Here is a 19,946-nt window from a genome sequence, read left to right as displayed (position 1 = left end):
AAGACTGAAAAGCACACGAGGAAGGGTCAAAGAGAGTTTTGGATAAAGCAGGGAACAGAGGCCACAGTGAGACATCTTGAGGGAGATGTCACTAGGACTTGATTATGCTGTGGTCTGTACCTCCCCACCACATGCCCAAGAGAAGGAAATGCATCCTGTCCAGGGCGGGCCTCTATGCACTCCTGGTACCACCACCCATGGCTCCAGCTTGCTACGGAGAGTCAGGACACCCTCTTTTCGCCATCAGCACTTGGCAGAAGTGAAGGGCAGTCACCAGCCTCCGAGAGAAGAAACTGAAGCAGGAAAGCCAAGTAGATGAGTAGGGGCAGAGAAGTAACTAGAACAGAAACAGGGTCCAGACAGAAGAGAGAAAACTAAGAAGAAAAAAAACAATTTGGCTTCCTATTTCACATATGATCAATACTCAAACTAAGCTTGAAACCTGGTCAGGAGCTTCAGGCAAGAAGAGGTTGCTTGCACCTGGAGTCCAGAAGGGGAACGAGCCATCAGCCTCATGTTGCTGCTGCTCATATCATGGCTAGAACTTTCACACGAACTTTGAAAGCTTCTAGCCACTACATCATATCAAGGCTTTAGCTGAGGTATAAGAGATCCTTCTTATGGCAGATAACTACATAGGTCTAGGGCATGGTCACAGCAAAATCACCTCACAGACCCCAGGACTACAACTCTACTGGCAAATTTAAAGGGTTAGAAAAAATCCCAGATACTACAAGAACTATCTCAGCTGCACCACAAAGCCCTTAAAGGTAAAGGTCAGTTTTAGAAAGGAAGAAAAAGAGTTAAATAGCACAATGCTGGCTGTCCCAAGCCATTTGGGCTTAGAGCCAGCAACCAATCCTCAGCTCTTTTATTTGAACAACAGGCACAGCCTACATGACTCTGGCTTCTTTCCTTTCTACTTTTCAGTATCTTTCCCTAGGGTACAGCAACGACAGCCTCCAGTTAGGGATTATTCAATATTGTAGTTATCTGGAGCTCTACCCCTTCCCCTAAGGGCAATTTTCTATTTAACACTCAGACGGTATTCCCAGAGCCAGCCAAGTTCATGACACAGTACTGACGACCCATCACCAACCAGTGAGATAGCACTGTATTTACTTTAATCCCTTTCAACTATCAGTTAAATGCAGCCATTCAGGGGCTGGAAAAAACAGCTGCTTAACAAAGAATAATCCCACGCTGACCAAGACAAGACCCTCTCTCACCCAAAGCACACACAGTCTGCAGCTGGGAGCAGATCCTGGGGTAAAGGATAAAAAAAACCCCAGAGCAAGCACCAAGCAAGCCTTTCCCTTAAAATACACTTTTAGCAAAGAACTGCTCAGGGACTTCCCAAGCCGGACCTTGCACCCAAGTCCTGTGTTTAATAAGTGCTAATGGATGTACAAGCCATTTATTCCTCTCCAAACTTGCTTATGGTTTCTGGCCTTCGCAGCACCCTGGGTCAATGACTTGCATAATGTGTGTTAAATTGCTTCCCGTTTGGTTTAAAACTCATGCCTGATCGATTCTATGGGTGCATCATTATCTCTACATGGCCACAAACACTGAAAAATTATTCTGTGGTTACTGTTTAAGACCTGGGTCTGCACAGCCACCTCTTTCCATGTGACTGCTTTTCAGCTACTGTCTTATAAGACTTGGATGGTAGAGAACTATAGAATCAGAAAATGATTTGGGCTGGAAAGGACCTTTAAGGGTCATCTAGTCCAACCCCCCTGCCACGGTCAGGGACATCTTCAGCTAGATGAGGTTCCTCACAGCCCCGTCCAACCTGGCCTTGAATGTTTCCAGGGATGGGGCATTGACCACCTCCCTGGGCAACCTGTGCCAGTGCCTCACCACCCTCATTGTAAAAAATTTCTTCCTTACATCTAGTCTGAATCTCCCCTCTTTCAGTTTAAAACCATCGCCCCTTGTCCTATCGGTACAGGCCCTACTGAAAATTCTGTCCCCATCTTTCTTGTCAGCCCCTTTTTTAAGTACTGAAAGGCCACAATAAGGTCTCCCCGGAGCCTTCTCCTCCCCAGGCTGCACAGCCCCAGCTCTCCCAGCCTGTCCCCACAGCAGAGGGGCTCCAGCCCTCTGACCAGCTCCGTGGCCTCCGACGGGCCCGCTCCGACAGGTCCGTGTCCTTCTGATGCTGAGGACCCCCGATCTGGACGCAGCGCTGTGGGGGGTCTCAGCAGAGGGGAGCAGAGGGGCAGAGCCCCCTCCCTCGCCCTGCCGGCCACGCTGCTGGGGATGCAGCCCAGGGCACGGGCGGCTTTCTGGGCTGCGAGCGCACATTGCCGGGTCATGTCCAGCTTTTCATCCCCCAGCACCCCCAAGCCCCTCTCCACAGGGCTGCTCTCCATCCCTGCATCCCCCATGGATGCCAGGGGCTGCCAGGCACAGAACCTTGCACATGCCTTGTTAAACCTCATGAGGTTCACAAAGGCCCACTTCTGGAGCTTGTCCAGGTCCCTCTGAATAGCTTCCTGTCCCTCAGGCGTTTCAACGACATCGCTCAGCTTTGTGTCATCAAGAGGAGATGCAACACAACTGCACCAATCTCAAGAAGGACAGATCTCTAAACCTCCCTCTGGTCAAACCTTTAGCTCCCTCACGAAGCACAAAAAAGCAGAAACACAGAAAGAAGATCAAGGCGGCATCATTTTGCAAGCGAGCTCAGAACACAAAATAACATTGCAGACTGGCAGGGGAATACTAACAGTTTATTTCACAGAGCATTGCAGAGTTTATTTTGGTCTAGCTCTATTTTCATCAAAAAAGTATCATCCTTTTTTTTAAAAAAAGGTAGCAAATATTCAGGACGATAATGGTAACAGACAGCGCATTACGCATGAAGTTTGGATCTCATCATTAAAAAGATTAAAGAAAAATGAATTGTGAAAACAACTCTTTTTTGGATTGCTTTTAACACTTCCAAGATTTTAAGCACTTGACCTTTCAATAAAGTAATCTCTAAGGATAAAAACAGAACATGCAGGTGATTATCAACAGATGCTTAGATTTCACATCTCTGACTTGGCAACGACAATCCACCGGGAATGTTTCAATACAGCACCACGTTAAAGGGAGAAGCAACTTTGTTTTCAAAAGCCTTCAAATCCACCAAAACCTTGCAGTTTTGCAGAAAAAAAACCCACAGTGTTTCACAGACTTGAGAGAGTACCATATAGAAGGACAGTATTTGGGGAAAGTAAAAGGAACCATGGACTGGGGTCTTATTCCACTTACATTCATAAAACCCCAGGGCAGATGCAAAGGAATTAAAGTCTGGATTTACACTGCTTAGAAGGTGCTTATTAAAGCATCACAATTCATATTTTCATAATCAATAGGGGCATTTTTCTTTTACACAGATAAGATGGCCACTTTTGCCCAAAATTCTTAGACACTAAGCCCAAGACTCTGGGGTTTCAAAATACTACTGCAGTACATCTTAAAAAAGATAGAGCTGTTCAGTGCTGCCAAAGCAAACTGCTCAGGCTGGTTTTATCATGGCTTATTTTTGGCCTTTCCAAGCCTGCTTTGGGTGTGTGATGCACATCAGCATCCCCCAGACCACCTTCTCCTCTGCAAGACGACTTCTCCCAGCCACTCACGGGCTCTACAACCCAGTTTGGCTAGCACCCGAAGACTCAGCTCCCATTCCCCCCACGGTAAACAACTTTGATGGTCCCACTGCTTTCAAGGCGGTGAATGCCAAGCTTGAAAGGAAGCTCGCACTCAAAGGGATTTCTCACGTTGCACATTGTGTCGACCAAAATCCAGCAAGGAAGGAAGCAACCCAATACCAGAAGGCCATGGGGACTGAGCCAAGGCCCATTCACAGCTCCAGCAGCCTTCTGGCTGGCTTCAGCTGCCTTGGGAACCAGCTTCGTGTGAACAGCCCAGTGACCCCAAACCGGGCTTCTCTCCATGATGTCTTGAAGGTCAAGAGCAGAGTTAAGACCACCCTTGGGCTGGCTGCGAGCCATTTCAGGGAGGGGATAAAATTCAACTACTATCTACTTAGTTTCTGACTTTTTTTTTTTTTTTCTTTTTTTACCTCTTTTAACCTCTGGTCTAGGATTTTGGTTTAAAGCCTTTTGCATTGGAAACACGCTGATGAGAGCTCTTGCTTTCATGAGCCTGTCAGCATCTGCTGCAAGATTGTCACTCCTTTGGAGGACATGAACATGCAGCTTTAAAGATCCTGCTTTTAAAGCAAGGAGGAAAGGTCTCCTTGCAGGAATAAATTATACTCCAGGGCTGCTTCACCTTCCAAACTATTTACAGCTACTTCACCCATGGGCATCTCCTTGGCCCAAAGAGGGGGAAGCTCATACTGCACCACCACCTTCTCTTCTTATGCAGGTGCAAAGACAGGGAAGCAAGGAGCAACTGCAAATGCCACTTAGAGTGGCAGGCACTTTAGCCAGATCAGAGCAGTGATGGTGCTCATGGCATTGCTTTTTGCAAGCCACCCAGGCTCCCGACAGAGCCCAAATCAGGGAGAAGACAGAAAGATATTTATTTTTTTTAAATAAAAAAAAAGGGGGTGTGGGGGAGAGAAAGCATTGCCGCCAGCAGAGGCCAGCCTCCAGCCACCGCTCAGGATTTACCTTCAAGACTGCAGCAGGACATTTCAAGAAAGCCCTTTCCCTGTGAGCATCCAGTCTTTGTGGAAGTTGGACAGGACAGGAAGAAGGTGCTCAAGTGACTGAGCCAGCGCAACCCCTTCCCTGGCTCTGAACTTCAGCAGGGAAGAGCAGTGCTATCTCCTCTCCTAGGAAAGCTTCTCTCCTCCAAACAGTCTCCTGTTGCGTTAGAGCTAAAACTTCATTGCCCAGGAAAGGGGGAAAACAAAAAAAAAAAGCCAACCAAACAACCACCCATAATAAAAACAGCACTTCACAAGAACATCACAATGTTCAGCTACACAGTCGCTGCACCAAGGGAAGGAGTAGAGCAGGGCAAGAGGGAGAAAGGGGAGATATGTCCAGTGTGTTCTTTCTGTAACCCCTCAAAGGGAATCAGGCTATCACGTCAAGATTCAAATAACTTCAGCCATAAGGTCGAGGATTTAATGAACACGGTATTTCCACTCATGCCCTGGAAAAATTACACTAAAAAAAAAAATATCAGATTTTCTACATATTTACAAAAATAAGCCCCCCAACCTCACAACCAGGGAGGCGGATCAGCTAGTGATAGGGTATGGGAAGGGGTCTCCGCCCAACCAGCAGTTCCTCAAAGCTTCCCATCCCGCAGCAAGCAGGAGCGTGGCTCTCGCTGCCAGAGCGAATGTGTGGGACAGCCATGCACCAGGGTTGGACCGAAGCCCCTCAGTTCATCCGCAGCTTGGTATCCCGGTGATCCGTGGGTGTGACCATCTCGTTGGCATAGCCGTTCTCGGAGCAAAGAGACAGCTCATCTGTGGTCTCCACGCCACTGTTGATCTCTGGGGAGCACAGAGAAAGCAGGGACATCATCACAGGGGTGCAAGTCCCAGGAGCACACACACCCCCCATGGGGAAACCGAGGCACTGAGCAGCTGTGTGATTCCAGCACATGAGATCCATCTGATCCTACAGGGATTTCACCCTAACTTTAGTAACACTGCACCCATTTAAAATCAGTTCTGAACAGGATCTGCTTTCAAATAGGAGATGGCCTCTAAATTTCAGACCTTGATAATCCTGCCACCATCAGAGGCAAAACTAGACACACACACACACCCCACCCCACCCCCCATACACATGATGCTATGAGGCTGAATTAGTCACCTGTGAGAAAAGGGAGCAAAACACTCGTAATCTCTACCCACATGGCCATTCTGGAAAAGGGTAGACTCTTATAGTCACTGGTTTCACTGGGAAAAAATGTGCAACCACCAGTGTTTTAATTGTAAACACCCTCCCTAAGCAAAAAAAAATTGTTTCAGAGGCACAAAACTTTAATATGCGTTCCCTGCCTCTGAGGATATTTTATGTCTAGAATAGTTGGGGAGGTTTAATTCTGCTGTGACCAATTGCTTTCCCTCTCTGGACTCCCTTGATTTACATCTCATTTTCAACCATCTCTAGAGGGCAGAATCAGGCCTGCATGTCACACAATAAGCTCTTTGAAGCAGGAGTCATCATTTTGCTCTGTGTGTGCACCCAGTACAATAAACCCTGACCCCGCTACAAGTCTCTAGACACTAAATACAGAGAAAGAAAACCCATAACAAAGCTCAAGGGGAGGTTATATTCACATTCCTTCAAACGTAAGTTTTCCAGCTTCATGCACCAACTTTACTCTTTTAAAGCTAAATGCTTCCCTCTTTGTACACGTTTCTGAAATCCTTCTTAGCGGTGGGGTGAGATGGACACATTGCCAGCGTGTTCCAGCACAAATCCTCTGGGAAGAGCACAAGGGTATCAGGAACCCCTCAACCTATCTATAGTGCCACTGGATTCCAGGTTTACCCCAAACTCATCACCACTATTTTCAGTGACTTACTCCGTTATTTCAAAGGGGTTTATAGCTTTTGACACACTGTTGACAATTGAGAGCAGAGAAGATGTGGGACAGTATGAGAGCTGCATGGCATAACTTGGGAAGTTAAATGCAGGATTTCTGAGCAAATCCATGCTCAGACCTGCAACAGTTTGGGACGGATAAACCATGACCATATTCCACAAGTGGTTCAGTGCAGCAGGGTCAGCCCAGTCACCCTTTCCCTGTCCCACCAGCAGGAGATGACAGCTATATCGATACAACCTCCTCCATCAGAAGAGAGCAGGGTGACAGCTGAGGGATGGTATAAACGGCTCTGACCGGCCAGCCCCATCTGTACCTGAGAAGATCAGCTTCTCCTTCATGATCTTGACATCCCGACTGGACCGGCGGACAGCAGCGCTGAGCATGATCTGCTCTGGGTTGTAGGTTCTGATGCTTCCTAGGCGCCACCTGCAAGACAAAAAGGAGGTATTAGGGCTTGGTCTCTCCTACCACGGCAGCATCCTCAATCCAAGCAGCCACAACAATGTGGAGACCAACAAGTCCCAGAGACCCTCAACACCTTTGCTCCCTTGCATCTGCACAACCCCGAACGGTAGGAGAATGTTTAGAGATGAGCATGTTATCTCAGAGGGGTACAGACATACAAGCAGGTCATCTTTGACCACCTTGAGCATCCTAATTCCACTAATTCCAACAAGGATTGCAGATGTCCCAGATCCTTCTCTATCACATCAGCTATTCAGCTGCCCAAAGGAGACAGGGCTGTTTTGACTTTTAGGGTTGGAAAAGGGAACAGAACAAGAGGCCAAGCCAAGTAAAGAAACCATCTTTTCCTCACCGAGTGACATGCTCACGTTTGTGGGAGAAGAGAGCTCAAAGACAACTCCAGTTCTCAAGCCTGAGACACAGTGAAGCCACTGCCATGAGCTGCTCTGCAGAAAAGTGCAAGCAGTCCCCATGCAGGCGGCTGTCACGTACAGTGCCCTTAAATGTTAATTTCTCCCTGTGCACTTCCCTCCCCAAATGCCAGGTCTTTACTTCGGAATATTTACATACACATCCTCCACTTTTTAAGCTTTGATGAAGCTCAAGTGTTCACCAGAAGTTTCTACCACATGAACAGTATGAGGCTGATGGGAACTTGGCTTGACTTAAAATTAGCCAGACTCTTATTCTCATTACTGAACACATGTAAAGAAAATTACTGATGTTAGTAATAAGCAACGGGAGCAAGTTCAAGGGAGATTTTGCTTTTAAGGCTGCTTTCAGCCTGAGAGCACCCCTGTAGCAGATCCTCAGCTGCAGAGCTGCTGGCATTAGTAAGGGAAGTGGGCTGCTGCTGCAATAGGGGAAAACAGGGCTTGGTGGCCTCAGAGAAAGCAGCCATACCCCAAATCCCATTGCAAAGGGATGCTGTTCAGGCCAGGCTTTCATAGCCCACACCCCACCAATTTGTCCTACCTCCTGACTGCAGAGGAAGGCTTTCAAGGATAATGCCATTCTCCCTGCCAGAGCCAGGGATGATACAAGGCCATTTCTGAAGGAGAAACAGCAGGGATTTAGGGTGGCTTCTGGGATTACTGATCTTCTGGCACCATCTAGTGGCTCACCCACACAAGAGAAGGTGAGGGTTTTTTTAAAAAAAATATTTTTTTAGAAGGTGGCAACTACCTTCTCTTAAATTTCTAGGCCCCTACCCAGGAGCAGAGGATTTGAGGAGCCCCACACATCTCCAGCCTGGGTCCACAAATCAGCCTGACAAAGCAACATCCACAAAACAGGTTCTGCAGTTTTTCCCAGGAAAAGCTAGCTGCTGTTGATTCCATGGGGTTTCCATCCCCTTCCCAAATCCCAGTAGGTGACACTGCACCAGAGGCTTTGACCAGGGTGTGGATGGAAGGCAGATGCTCCGCTACAGAGAAAAGGGGTGGGATGGCACCACAACACAACGCACAGATCCACGGACAGAAGCAAGACAGAGGAAGTACAAGGAGACAAAGACTAATATTAAAGTATATTAAAAAATATTTTAAAAAATTATTTTCTTCTACCATCATCATCTAAGCTGAGCCACCCTGATGGAAGACCCCCATTTTTGCCCTTTGTGGCCCCTGCAGGCAGATCCCACTAAGGTCAACGTGGTTGCGAGCGCACAGGATCTCACAGAAAAAGACCCTCCGATAAATTATAATCAGGACCAAAACATATTGCTACGATGAGTCTCGTCTTTGCCCACACCATCAGGGTTTTCAGCATCAGGCTGGGCTGTGTGGCCAAAAGGCAGGATGATCTCTTGCCCATAGGTCCTAGACATCCCATGGAGGGCACGGGCCATTCCGAGGCATAGACAGCCCAGCCTCAAAGGGGTGCAGGGACCAAGGGCTTTTCTCCTCCTGCCAAGAAGACAAAGCACTGCTCTCTGCTCTCCCTCTCCCATGGCGGCTGCAGTCAAACCCAGCGTGGTTAAATATGCACAAGGGGCAAGTGACTCTTGTCACAGGGGTGCATTACTCCAATTAAACTAGCTAGGAGAGGGTAACCCCATTTTTCAGAGGTACTTTGAAATACCCTCTCTTAGAAGAGCCACCAGTACATTTAACCACAATACAACTCCAATCGATACCATATGAAATACTCTCTGCTGTGCTCAGTAGCCTTTTGGCCTACAGAAAGCTTGTTTAAAAGAAAATAGCACCTCTCCTACCCCCTTGGACTCTGTTGTGATCGACCACGTTTAGGACAGCAGCGTGCAAAAAGGCCAGACAGACAGCAGGTAGGTCTTGTTCTGGGAGGTTGGCATCAAAGCAGACCAGACGGACACAGGGTGGGAACAGACTAAAAAATACTGGGACAACAACACAGAGACAGCATACACCATGTTAGGGCCACGACCAGACCCTTGGTTTGGAGGGCAGATGCTAAATGGCAGGGAAAGGGGGTGGGAGAGGGACAGGTCAGGAAGAAAACAAGGTTGATTGGTACTGAGGTGATAAGATGGGAGCGAGCAAAGAGCCAAGCCAGCTGCAACCAGAGTCCCCATCCTGCAACTGCTCTTGCCAAAAGCCTGTCTACCTCCATGCCAGTCTTCTCCTTATCCGTGGCCCAGGGAGCAAAGGGCAGGCAAGAAGAGGAAAACACCCAACCTCCCTGCACCCACAGAAGGGCTCTGCCCAGCCCCATAGCCAGGTCCCACTTTGGGGAGATGCCGCAGGGACGTAACACCCCAAGTCCGAGAAACCTCATGGAGCAGGCAACGCTGGCAGGTGGCCAACCCTGACCCTTGAGGTGGTGCGTAGGCAGAGGGGCAGATAATCACAGACAGGAAGCAGCCAGGTCCTCAGAAACACTACCCTATGGCACACAACTGAAGGAATGGAGAAAGGCACTCAAAGACTTTGGTCCGAGTACGGACACGGCGAAGGCTTTACTGCAGAAAAGCAACAGCGCTTCCCTCCAAACGGGTGAAAACGATGGGAGAGCAGCCAGCCAATACAAGGAGAAATCTGGGTTTCCAATTGATAGCACTTCAAATCCAGCATCCTAGGCTCTTACCCTTCCTGGGTGCAGCGCTATTTATTTTCACCCTGCATTTTCAGTTTCAGTGCTGCAACTGCGACGAGACTCCTGAAGGATCCCCAGCTCCAAGTGCAGCAATTGTTGAGCCAAACCTTTCCAGCTACTACTGGCCTTATTAATCCATTCCCAGGGCTAGAGAAGCACTATTTATATAGCTGAACAGGTTACCTTAGTTTCTTTAGAATTGGCCAATTCAGAAGAGGTTGGTCTCAAAAACTTCTGGTAAATGCAGGAAGGAAGAGGGTATTTTGCATGGAATTATTTCCATAGAGAAGGCATTACATTCACTGGAAACTTCCCAATTACAGCATGCTGCAGGACCTCAGAATAGGGCTGTTTTAAAAAGCAGCGACTTAGATCATTGTAACAGAAGGTCAGGATGCTTTCAGAACATCCACTGGCTGCAGCATCAGACTTCCATGGTGCTCATGGCTATGGCCTATGCAATGTTCTGACCCTGATGGTCCCTCTGTGAAGCCAGATGTTGAAAGTATCATGAAAAGCTGTATCCTGCCCTGTCCATCTGCAGTGAAGCCATAGCAGAGAGGGCAAAAGAAAGAGAGAAAGCAAGGTTGAATGAAAAAAAGAGAAAGAGGAGGAAAGCACCAGAATTACCTGATCATGTGATAGCTGTGAGATGCCAGAATGCAGCAGAGAGAGAAAGAGGAGGAACATGCACAACAGTCAGAGCAGTAAGAAAATAAACAAGGCAAAGAGGCAAAAAAAGATCAGTTAGAAGTCATCACAGTTGGTACTCCCCTCCGGAGAGAGGCTGCCACGATCCTGTCACCAGGGCTGAAGCAGAATAGCAGGAGCAATCCCTACCCGTGGGTAAGGAGGAGAGACAAGCCACGCGTAGGAGAGAGGACGAGCACATCGAAGCGGTGGCTCTGTTCCCACCCCCCCCATCCTTGCATGAAGGAAGCAGCTGTTTTGCCCCAAAAAAGACTTGAGGGGGGACACACTGACCCAAAAAACAACAGCACCCCACCACTGTGCCCCCCCCCCCCAAAAAAAAAAAACCCAAAAAACCAACAAAACCAAAAACCCACCCCCACCCACCCCCAAACCGAGGGCCAAATGCAAAGCCCGCTATCCTGGAGCTGAATCACATCAGCAGGTAGTAGTTGGGCAATTGTGCCGTGATTTGTTTTTTATATATCTTCAATGTTGCTGTCAATTCTTTCATGTGGTGGAGAAACTGGAACAGCAGGGAAATGGGTGTCTCCGGCACAAGGCTCTTGGAAGAGCATTTGCTGCACAAAGTCCAACCTCTGGTACTAGAGTTTCTCCTTCTTCCTTTTACTGACTTGGGGTTGAGTTGTCTCAAGGGAGAGATCCAAAAGACGACATTTGGCCCTGCTACAACAGACCCCACACAGACAGACCTCTCTGAGCAACTGCCTTTCTACGTCAGGTCCAGAGGCTGAGCAGGGAGCTCAGTGCTTCAGGTTGGTGGACCCTGAGGAAAGCTGGTGGCTGTTTCCAGCTCTTCTCACCTGTATCACACTTACACAGAAGGTAGAAGAGAAATCCTGCAATACTGCTTTCCTTCCTTATCCTGCTTCCTCTTGCCCTATTCCATCAAACCTCTTCCAAAGTGGAACAAATTCAATCTGTGCAGAGAGGAAGAGTCCAGCTGTTGCAGAGTCCACATAGCTGTGACTTCTCCCTCTCTCCAAGCACACATCATTTCACTGTGCTCTGGGACCTAGCGCTCCCATTCTGCAGGTTGAGTCAGTTGAATTTCTTCAGCTGTGGTCTCCTGGGCCCGATTCAGGAAAGCCTTCTAAAACTGACCTGGGGAGATGACGCAGAAGACTGCAACTATCTCATCAACTTGGCCTTCAAATTCTGCTGTTCAGAGAGGTCAATCCCTGCCTCCAGACTCCTCCGTCTATTTCTGTATCTGACAGAGAAATACAGGGTCTGAAGAGCAGGGACATCTCTTACTAAACCAACTGACAAATCTGAGCGAGTGGAGGAAGCTTCCAGACAACAACAGCAACAATGCCCTTCTGGTTTGATCACCCACAATTCAGATAAGATTTCTCAAAAAAAAAATTGATCTCATCTTGGTCAGTGGTTTCATTAACTGTTAGGAAAACCAATCTGAGAGGAGATCCAATCTGCTGCCCACTCCATCATCACATGCTGGAACTGGGGACCCACTGGGCACAGATTTACCAGTGTGGGACTGTGCAAGTCATGAATTTAGACACAATGATAAACGAACCCGATATGTTGCCTGAAGTCAAATCCATAACAAGTGCTGGCAGGAGCAATAGCCTACTGTAACACAGCAAAAATACCTGGGTAATTATGCACCCAGGGGAGCAAAAGAGATTACTGCAAGCAGATGATCTGGGACAAGACAACAGCAAAATCACTAGCTCATGAGGCTGAAGCAAATTAAATTGCTGCTTCTAATGCGAAGGCATTTTGGATATTAAGAAGGAAAATGTAGGTCCCTTCATGTCTCTAGGACAGTCATTTGTGCATGCCAAAGCAGATGAGATTACAGAGCCAATGACACACTTTCCCAGGAGAAGGCTGCTGCTTCTCGCGGGAGGGAGCGCATCTCTCCGAGCTCATGCTTTTTGCCAGAGAGTGTTATTACACTGTCACCACTGACAGCTAAAACACCTCCTAGAAGAAAAGGCACATCACTGGGAAGACACCATGGTTTCCTCTGGTATAATCAGGAGGAGGGTAGCTTGGCCAACTCTGCCATTAGGAAGTTGATTTGCCTCCTCCTGATTTATCAGTGCTCAGTGTCTGAACTTGCTCTGCTCCTAGGTTTTATGCTCCACGTTTGTTTTCAGCGACCCTGGTTAACAGAGGGTTCTGCCATGCACTCATCAAATCCTTGCTCTCCCCTTTTCTTTGGAAAATGGAGATACTTTCTCTATGCATCAAACTAAGCAACTGATGTGATTTGCAAAATCATAGTATTTCTATTTCTTCATCCAAATGGGAACAAACTATTTAAGAAGTTCATTTTGAAGACTCTAATGGTGGAATCTCAAAACATCTCTTCTTCCTTTAAAGCACTTTAACCTCTTTCTCAATGTCCATTTCCCTAAAGCATTTACAGTTTCTCTCCCACACACATTTATGAGCGGAGCAAGGCATCTATCGCTACTATTTTGACATCTCTCATTCTTCTTAAAAAGTAGTGACCGCGTATCCAATTCACTGTCACATCTCAAAAGTGGAATTATTGTTTGCAGTCTTTGTAAGGATTTTTAATAAACAGTTTCCCTGCTATTGCAATCCAAGCATCTGAGGAGCATGGTGTTCCTCTCTCCCATCTCCACCCCATGCTCTGAATAAGAACACACATCACAGATACACGAGACTCGAGCTGTAACAATGCTACTTACTTCTGGAATATAAAAACTCCTACAATTACGATAAATGAAATGAGATCAGACGTGATCCAGATTAGGTGGTACTCATCTGGAGGCTGGAAGACAAAAAACAGAAGCAGACCTTAAACCTTCTGGTTTGTACAGCCACAGAGAGATCACACATTGCTAAAGTGACCACCAGGGCAGAAAGAAAAGCACAGAACTGCAGGGGTCACGCATAAATCACAACGTTTATGACATTTCTAATGCTAGCCTGTAATCCAAAATGATGTTATCATGAAAAACTGCAAACAGGAACAATTTTAAACTCTCCCTCCTTTTGTGTGCTGACATTTTTTCAGAGCTCTGTGTGCTGAAAGTTTCCTCTCTCAGCTGTACCCCGAGGTGAGGGTAAGATGGTGTTTAGAAACCCAAGTCTGTGGGAAAACAAGGAAATGTATACACATTGCACGAGACATGCGGAGTCCATTTTGAGTGCTAATATTGGCTGTTCTGCACAGTCCCCATGCTATAAGCATATACTTCTCAATTTCTGTCCTTTCAGGCACTGGTAGCTCTGGCTCTATTTTCCAGCCTAGGCAGCTGTGACCATCGCACCAGCTAAACCCAGCTGAACTCGTAGTCTGAACCAAGCACAGAAGTACACTATTTCACATTGTTTTCTGTGCTGCCCAGGAAAGACAACAAAGTGAAGAGATAATGATCAACTCTGATGCTCAGAAAGCACTGACCCAGGAGAGCCACCAGTGATGCTAAAGAATTTCTCCTATCCCAAACCTGGACTAGTCCCAGCCAGGAAGAAATTGTTGATTTCATACCAGGCAGATCCATCAGAACCACCATCGTTAATGCACACAAGTAATATTTCATTAGAGAAACAGAGTACGTAATGCATACGGATGAGTTCACGCAACGGTAGTGTGACACGGATAAAACCTGTTGGGAGACACCAACTCTGCTACCTCTGTCTCCCAGAAAAGATCAACTTATTTTTCTGCTCAGTGAATCTTTGTCTCTCTGACTTTATCCTGTGAAAGTGTGCCCTAGAATTAGCAGGGTAATGCAGTAATTAGTCAATGCTTCTGATTGAGATTTAATTCTCGTTACTTCCCAGCTTAATTACAGAAGAGTGACACTAAATGTTATGTTTGCTGCATCTATTAAGACGAAGACACACAAAACGTGTTTCCCATTTTCTTGGCGGGAAAGCACCATCATAACTACTTTGATTGAGAACTCAAGAGTCTTCTAAATTAGAAGAAGATCTACACATCTAAATTTTTCATTTATGCAACTGTTGGTATTTCACAACTGAAGAACCCAAACAACAGATTTTCCTCGAGTGCAAAAGTTGCATTTCTTATGATATACCCCAAGCAATAGGTAGACATGAACACAGCTTTCTGGGCAAACTCCAGCATCTGATTACAGGCATTACATATAGATATATTTTATTCCCCTCCCCTCCCGGCCCCAAGTCCTGCAGAAAGCTCAAAGCTAGAAGTTTTTGGTACCAAATCAAGGTTTTATAAGTGACAAAAATGGAATTTCAAGTTGATTAAAAGGGAAAAACTGGTTTTTTTCCAAAGACATGCACCCCACACATCAATACTAAGACGACTCAGCAAACTGATGCCTCCTCAGCACTGCAGAGGAGGGACCATGGGTCAGCAAACATCTCCTAAGGAGACAACTTGCTATTCTGCTCCATCCGCAAGCTCAGGAATTTGCTGTATTTCACCTGCAGTTCCTTCCTTTTTTTTTTTTTTTTTTTTTTTTTTTAAAGGCAGGGCTGTTTCAGTCAGATTACTTTGGGTTTTTAGAAATTTTACCCAGTATAAGTCCTATTCCTGAAATCCTCACATTTACAGACCATCAAACCTTTCATCAATTCAGTGTAACTAGGCAGAGAGCAGCTCAAACCCTGGCTCTGACAGCAACTCCCAGAAATGCAGACCAGGATCCCACACCAGGCCCCTGCTTTAAGGGCATCAAACTGGGGGCTGAACTCCAGCTCAAGCTTTTCAAACTCCTCCTTTATGCCATGTCTGGTGGCCTCTTTTCTTACCAGCAGCTTTCCATCAAGAGTAGAGGGGAAAGACATTGTCACTTTTTCTTCTTTGTTTTACTTTTTATTTCACTGAAACACAAGTTAAATGTATTTTTGCAATTGCAAATCGCCCCGAGTGAATGAAGCAGAAATGATTTGTGCTGTTCAGCTGGCGATAAAGCCCAGCGAAGCCCCTGAGGGCACTGGGCAGCCAAAGCCTGGCAGAAACAACTGTTTCACTCCAGCTCCCAAGCCATGTGGTGGAGGGGCTCAGGCAGCAAAGCTATTTAGATTACATCACTCAGGCACTTCAATATGCTGGAAATCAGGGGATTTTTATGCTGCCAGTAAGGTAAGACTGTGCACCTGCAGCAGAAGGCTGAGTTGGAAACCCAGCAGATGGGAAAGCTCTTGGAGGAGAGCTCCAAGTATCAGCAAAGAGGGTTTTGGAGTAAAAAGCTGCCAGTGATGTGCCCACAACTCCTGACAGCTGTAGTGGAGAACAGATGTTTGCAGCAGCACAGCCCAGACGATGATAATATCTTCTGCCAACAGATTCAGTCTTTATAAAACTATTTCCAATTCTCCAGCTTCAGCACACACCAGCGTGGATTTGTGTGGTCAGACACAAGCAGTAGGTTAAGCTAAGGACATCATGCATAGACATTCATCCATCTAGGCAGTATTCTTGAGGTCCCATCTCCAGCTACAGATGCAGGTAGCTCATTACCATCAAATTCTCTTCGCGCTTATCTTGTTCTCCCCTTTGCCGAGCAGATCTGCCAGAGCAGCAGGTAGAACAGCTGCCTCCTGTCCTACCCCCCAACAGGATCCGTCATCAGAAAATAGCCCCTCCGCGACATGCACTTACACCTCCACAGCTGAGATCTTGTTTGGGGAATACTTTGATGCAACTATTTCATCATTTTCCCTCCAATCCAACGTGAATATTTCTGTTTGGTTCAGAGATTCAAAGTGTTAGGGGCGTTTTTAGAGCATTTACTGGCTACATGACAGAAAAGAGGGCTACCTCTGGTCTCTGGTTTCTTGTCCAACAATGCAGTAGCCAGAGGTAAAACTTGTCCTCATGGGGTATTAAAAACAGGCAAAAAGCTAGTTTTGCAGCCTGGCCAACACAAGGAGCCAGGCTGCTGGTTCACCTATGAGCCTGCTTCTCCTGCAACTCTAAGAGCTGCTCAGCAGGTCTGGAAAGATGTTTTTCCATCAGATGAAAATGGAAAATATCATGTGGGTTAAATGGGGCATGCAATGCAATCTCCAAGGATCCAACCCAAACCCTGTGTGGGGAGAGATGAGGCGATCTGAAGGAAGGGATTATGCAAGAGGATCATTGATCTGTTAGCAGCTCAGGGCTTAGGCATACAGAGGGGGGAAAAACCTCAAGCCCAATAGCACGTTGAACCCAACAAAAGCTTCCTGGAGAAAACCACTAGCCATATGGCTGCAGTGGCCAGTGGCCACCTCTGCACCCCTCCACTGCATCCCCTCCTTCCAGGGGTTCACAGCACCTTCCCAGGCATCGTGCTTACCATCAGCCAGATGGGAAAAGGCACCTTGCGAAGGACGTGGGAGCTGTCGGAGGTGACCGACTGGACGCCAGCGCACCACAGGATGGAGTATAGCCAGGGCTCATTCACAGTGTAGAGATTCACACTCAAGTTCGCCATGGTGTAGTCCCTGCCAGCAGACAGACAGGGTGAGATATGAGTCTCCCAGCAAACATCAGACCCTCATCTCCAAGAGGAGAGCTCTTGCCATCAGTCACTTCTGTAATCACAGCTAAATTTACTGGGTTTGAATTGCATGAAAGTTTGGTTTTTTTTAACAGGGCACAGTTACTTCAGAAGCGACCCAAGGGCATTGTAATCAAATGGTTTGAACCAGAAAGCTTTCTTCACCTCTTCAATGCTATCCAAGCCAGGCCACAGACCCCCTCAGATACCTCCACATGAATGATGGACATAGCACATTTTTGTAACAATTGCCTTGTCACAGCCACGTAAAATTAATATCAGACTCGGATGCTTGTAACCCTTCATAGGCAATCTGCTTAATTAAAAACCCAACAGATTCATTTCCAACATCAATTTCAACAACTTCCATACCCTTATTTTACAGATAGTTGCACAGTTACAGCTTCCATTCTCTTGAGGTCATCTTCCAAGAAGCTAAAACTGCAAGCTTGGGGGTACAGGAGCTGTCAGCAGCAAACCGAGCACTGACAGTGGACTCCCTGTGCCCATACGATTGGCATAAATTGCTCTGTTTCCTTATCTATGAAGCAGAAGCATCACTAATCTCCCTTGCATGGGCAGCACAGAGATTAATCCTTGCGATTCAGTATGGGCAAAGCACTCTGGGGTGGAAAGCCACTGTAAAAGTTGTGGACATCTCAAAGCTCACAACGTGATCAAGTTGCTATAAAGGCTAAGGGATTCTCAAGGGCAGAGGTGGCTGCGGTAATGTTACACGCAGATGCGCATTTTGGGGGGATTGATAGAACTGTGTTAAACCAGGGCCTACTGAGCCTGCTCCAGCTCATGCTGCAGGACCGCAGCAACATTTAACTGGGCACCACAAGGCCTTCAGGGTTCGAGAAACACTCCGGTGGCAGGTCTGACTTTGGAGACAGCTGAGGTGGGATTGATGTCTCATTGGGGCTGATGAGCTGTTACAGTTGAGGGAGTTGGCATATGGTCCTCTCCAGGAGATAGAGGATGTAAGTAGCGGGGAAAACCAGGCAGAAATTATCCTGCAGGTAAAACACAGACTTGGTTTTAAGGGTGAGCAACTAGACCAATTGCTGGCAGCCACGGAAAGACACCAATGCACTACACTAAATAGGACCACGCTCTCAAAAAGCTGCAGGCTCAGCTCTTCCCTACATCCAGCCCCGACATACAGTAAGACCGCTCCTTTGGACATATTTTTCTTCTGTAAACCTGTAAGCTGGGAGCTACCACGCGGAACAGTTCAAATACAGGCTCAAGCAGGAGAGAAATTCCATGCTGTGGCATTCTCAAACAGAAGACCTGATGAGTCCAAATACCTGACACAAGACAGTAATGAAATGGGCGAATTCTTTGCAAAGAGGAATTTCTGAAAGTATATCCAGACTTCAGATAAATCAAAATTCTGTGATAGCAAGTCTATAGTGAATGAACAGCAGCAAAGGACAGCTGCTAATGAAGATGAAACAGCACTTGCAGGTACTCAGTGTGAAAAGCCTTCACTTTTTCCCCAAAGCTGACAGCGTAATAAGAATCAGACAATTAATATATTTGTTTCAAAGAGGATCATCATATACTCAATTAGCATATAGAGTTATGAGTCAGCTCCTTGGGAACAGCCTGGATTCTGGGTGATGGGTAGGGACAAGCTTGCACAACTCAAGCTTTCAAGAGCAAGTCCATCTGAAAAAGATATCTCTGTGCAGATAAGACAGCCTAGGGTGATCAGAAGAAATGCTGCTGGGCCAGGGATGCATGCAGGGCACAAGGGTGCACAGAGCTGTGAACACCCACCACAGAGTGCATGGGCTATCACGCAGTGTCCAAACAGAGAGCTGTACCTGACATCCTCGTTCGTGACCTTGGTGTAACGCAGGTTGAGCTTCACGATGCCCTTCTCCCTCATGCGCTCCGCACCCAGCTTGAGGCCAGAAGTCTGCTGGAAACCTGGCGCAATCTGTCTGACCAGCTGCCTCTCCATGTCTGGCAGCCACATCACCTGCGGAGGGAGCAAGACCAAGGACAGCTATGGCAAAGATGGTTCGCAAAGCTGGTAACATGAGGCAACTCTGCAGACAGCGGGTTTGCACCAAGCCAGAAGCAAAATCACATGAGACATTGCCTTGTTTGTCATACAGATTGTCTAGGAGACACTCAGATCCTCCCACATCTTCAATATATTCCAGGATTATCCTCAAACCCAAAGGACTTCAATGCACAACATCTCAGAGGTGAAAAGGATGAAGGTACACAAGGGGGTCAGGCCAAAGGCTCACGAGAAGGGCTTCTTGAAAACCTGACCTCTGTGCCCAGTTCAGGGCAAAAAGAGAACTAAGGGCATAAGGCTAAAAAACTGACAGCACAGACAGGATGCGTGGAGAAGCCTCTCGTGCTCCCATGGCTAAGACTAGTTTTATTAATCTTCTTTTATCAGGGCTATATCTACTCCAACCCAGGCCAAGGCTTTCCCCAAGTTCCTACCACACTTCGAAAGTGTGTCAAATTAATTACTATTAACATGCTGAGCTGCTAGATGTAAAGTGGATGCAGGAATCAAGCTGGGCAGTTTTATGGCTTGCGCTGCGCAGAGGCTGGACCCAGCCAGGTGATCTCAGCAGTACCACTGGGCACTGTATTGCTTGAACCCATGTTTAATTACTCAGTGATGCTCAT

At 47.0% G+C, this 19,946-nt stretch overlaps 1 protein-coding gene across 6 annotated transcripts in view; it reads right to left on the bottom strand.

The window, feature by feature from the left end:
* Positions 1 to 2,720: 2,720 nt before the first annotated feature.
* GDPD5 (glycerophosphodiester phosphodiesterase domain containing 5) overlaps positions 2,721 to 19,946 on the bottom strand; it is a 210,359-nt gene continuing 193,133 nt past the window's right edge. For 5 of the 6 annotated variants that reach the window (XM_056328392.1, XM_056328394.1, XM_056328390.1 and 2 more), the window contains 6 exons: positions 19,115 to 19,272; positions 17,073 to 17,220; positions 13,485 to 13,567; positions 10,714 to 10,728; positions 6,857 to 6,969; positions 2,721 to 5,476 (listed from right to left, as the gene is read on the bottom strand). In XM_056328392.1, the coding sequence (XP_056184367.1) occupies positions 5,361 to 5,476; positions 6,857 to 6,969; positions 10,714 to 10,728; positions 13,485 to 13,567; positions 17,073 to 17,220; positions 19,115 to 19,272 (633 nt within the window). In that variant the 3' untranslated portion in view covers positions 2,721 to 5,360. The remainder of the gene's footprint in view (positions 5,477 to 6,856; positions 6,970 to 10,713; positions 10,729 to 13,484; positions 13,568 to 17,072; positions 17,221 to 19,114; positions 19,273 to 19,946) is intronic. The other variant, XM_056328395.1, reaches the window with a different exon arrangement.

This window comes from Falco biarmicus, chromosome 2, assembly GCF_023638135.1.
Source record: "Falco biarmicus isolate bFalBia1 chromosome 2, bFalBia1.pri, whole genome shotgun sequence".
In the NCBI taxonomy this organism is placed as follows: Eukaryota; Metazoa; Chordata; class Aves; order Falconiformes; family Falconidae; genus Falco; species Falco biarmicus.
Note: the sequence above shows the minus strand (reverse complement) of the source record. Positions and strands in the feature narration are given on the sequence as shown.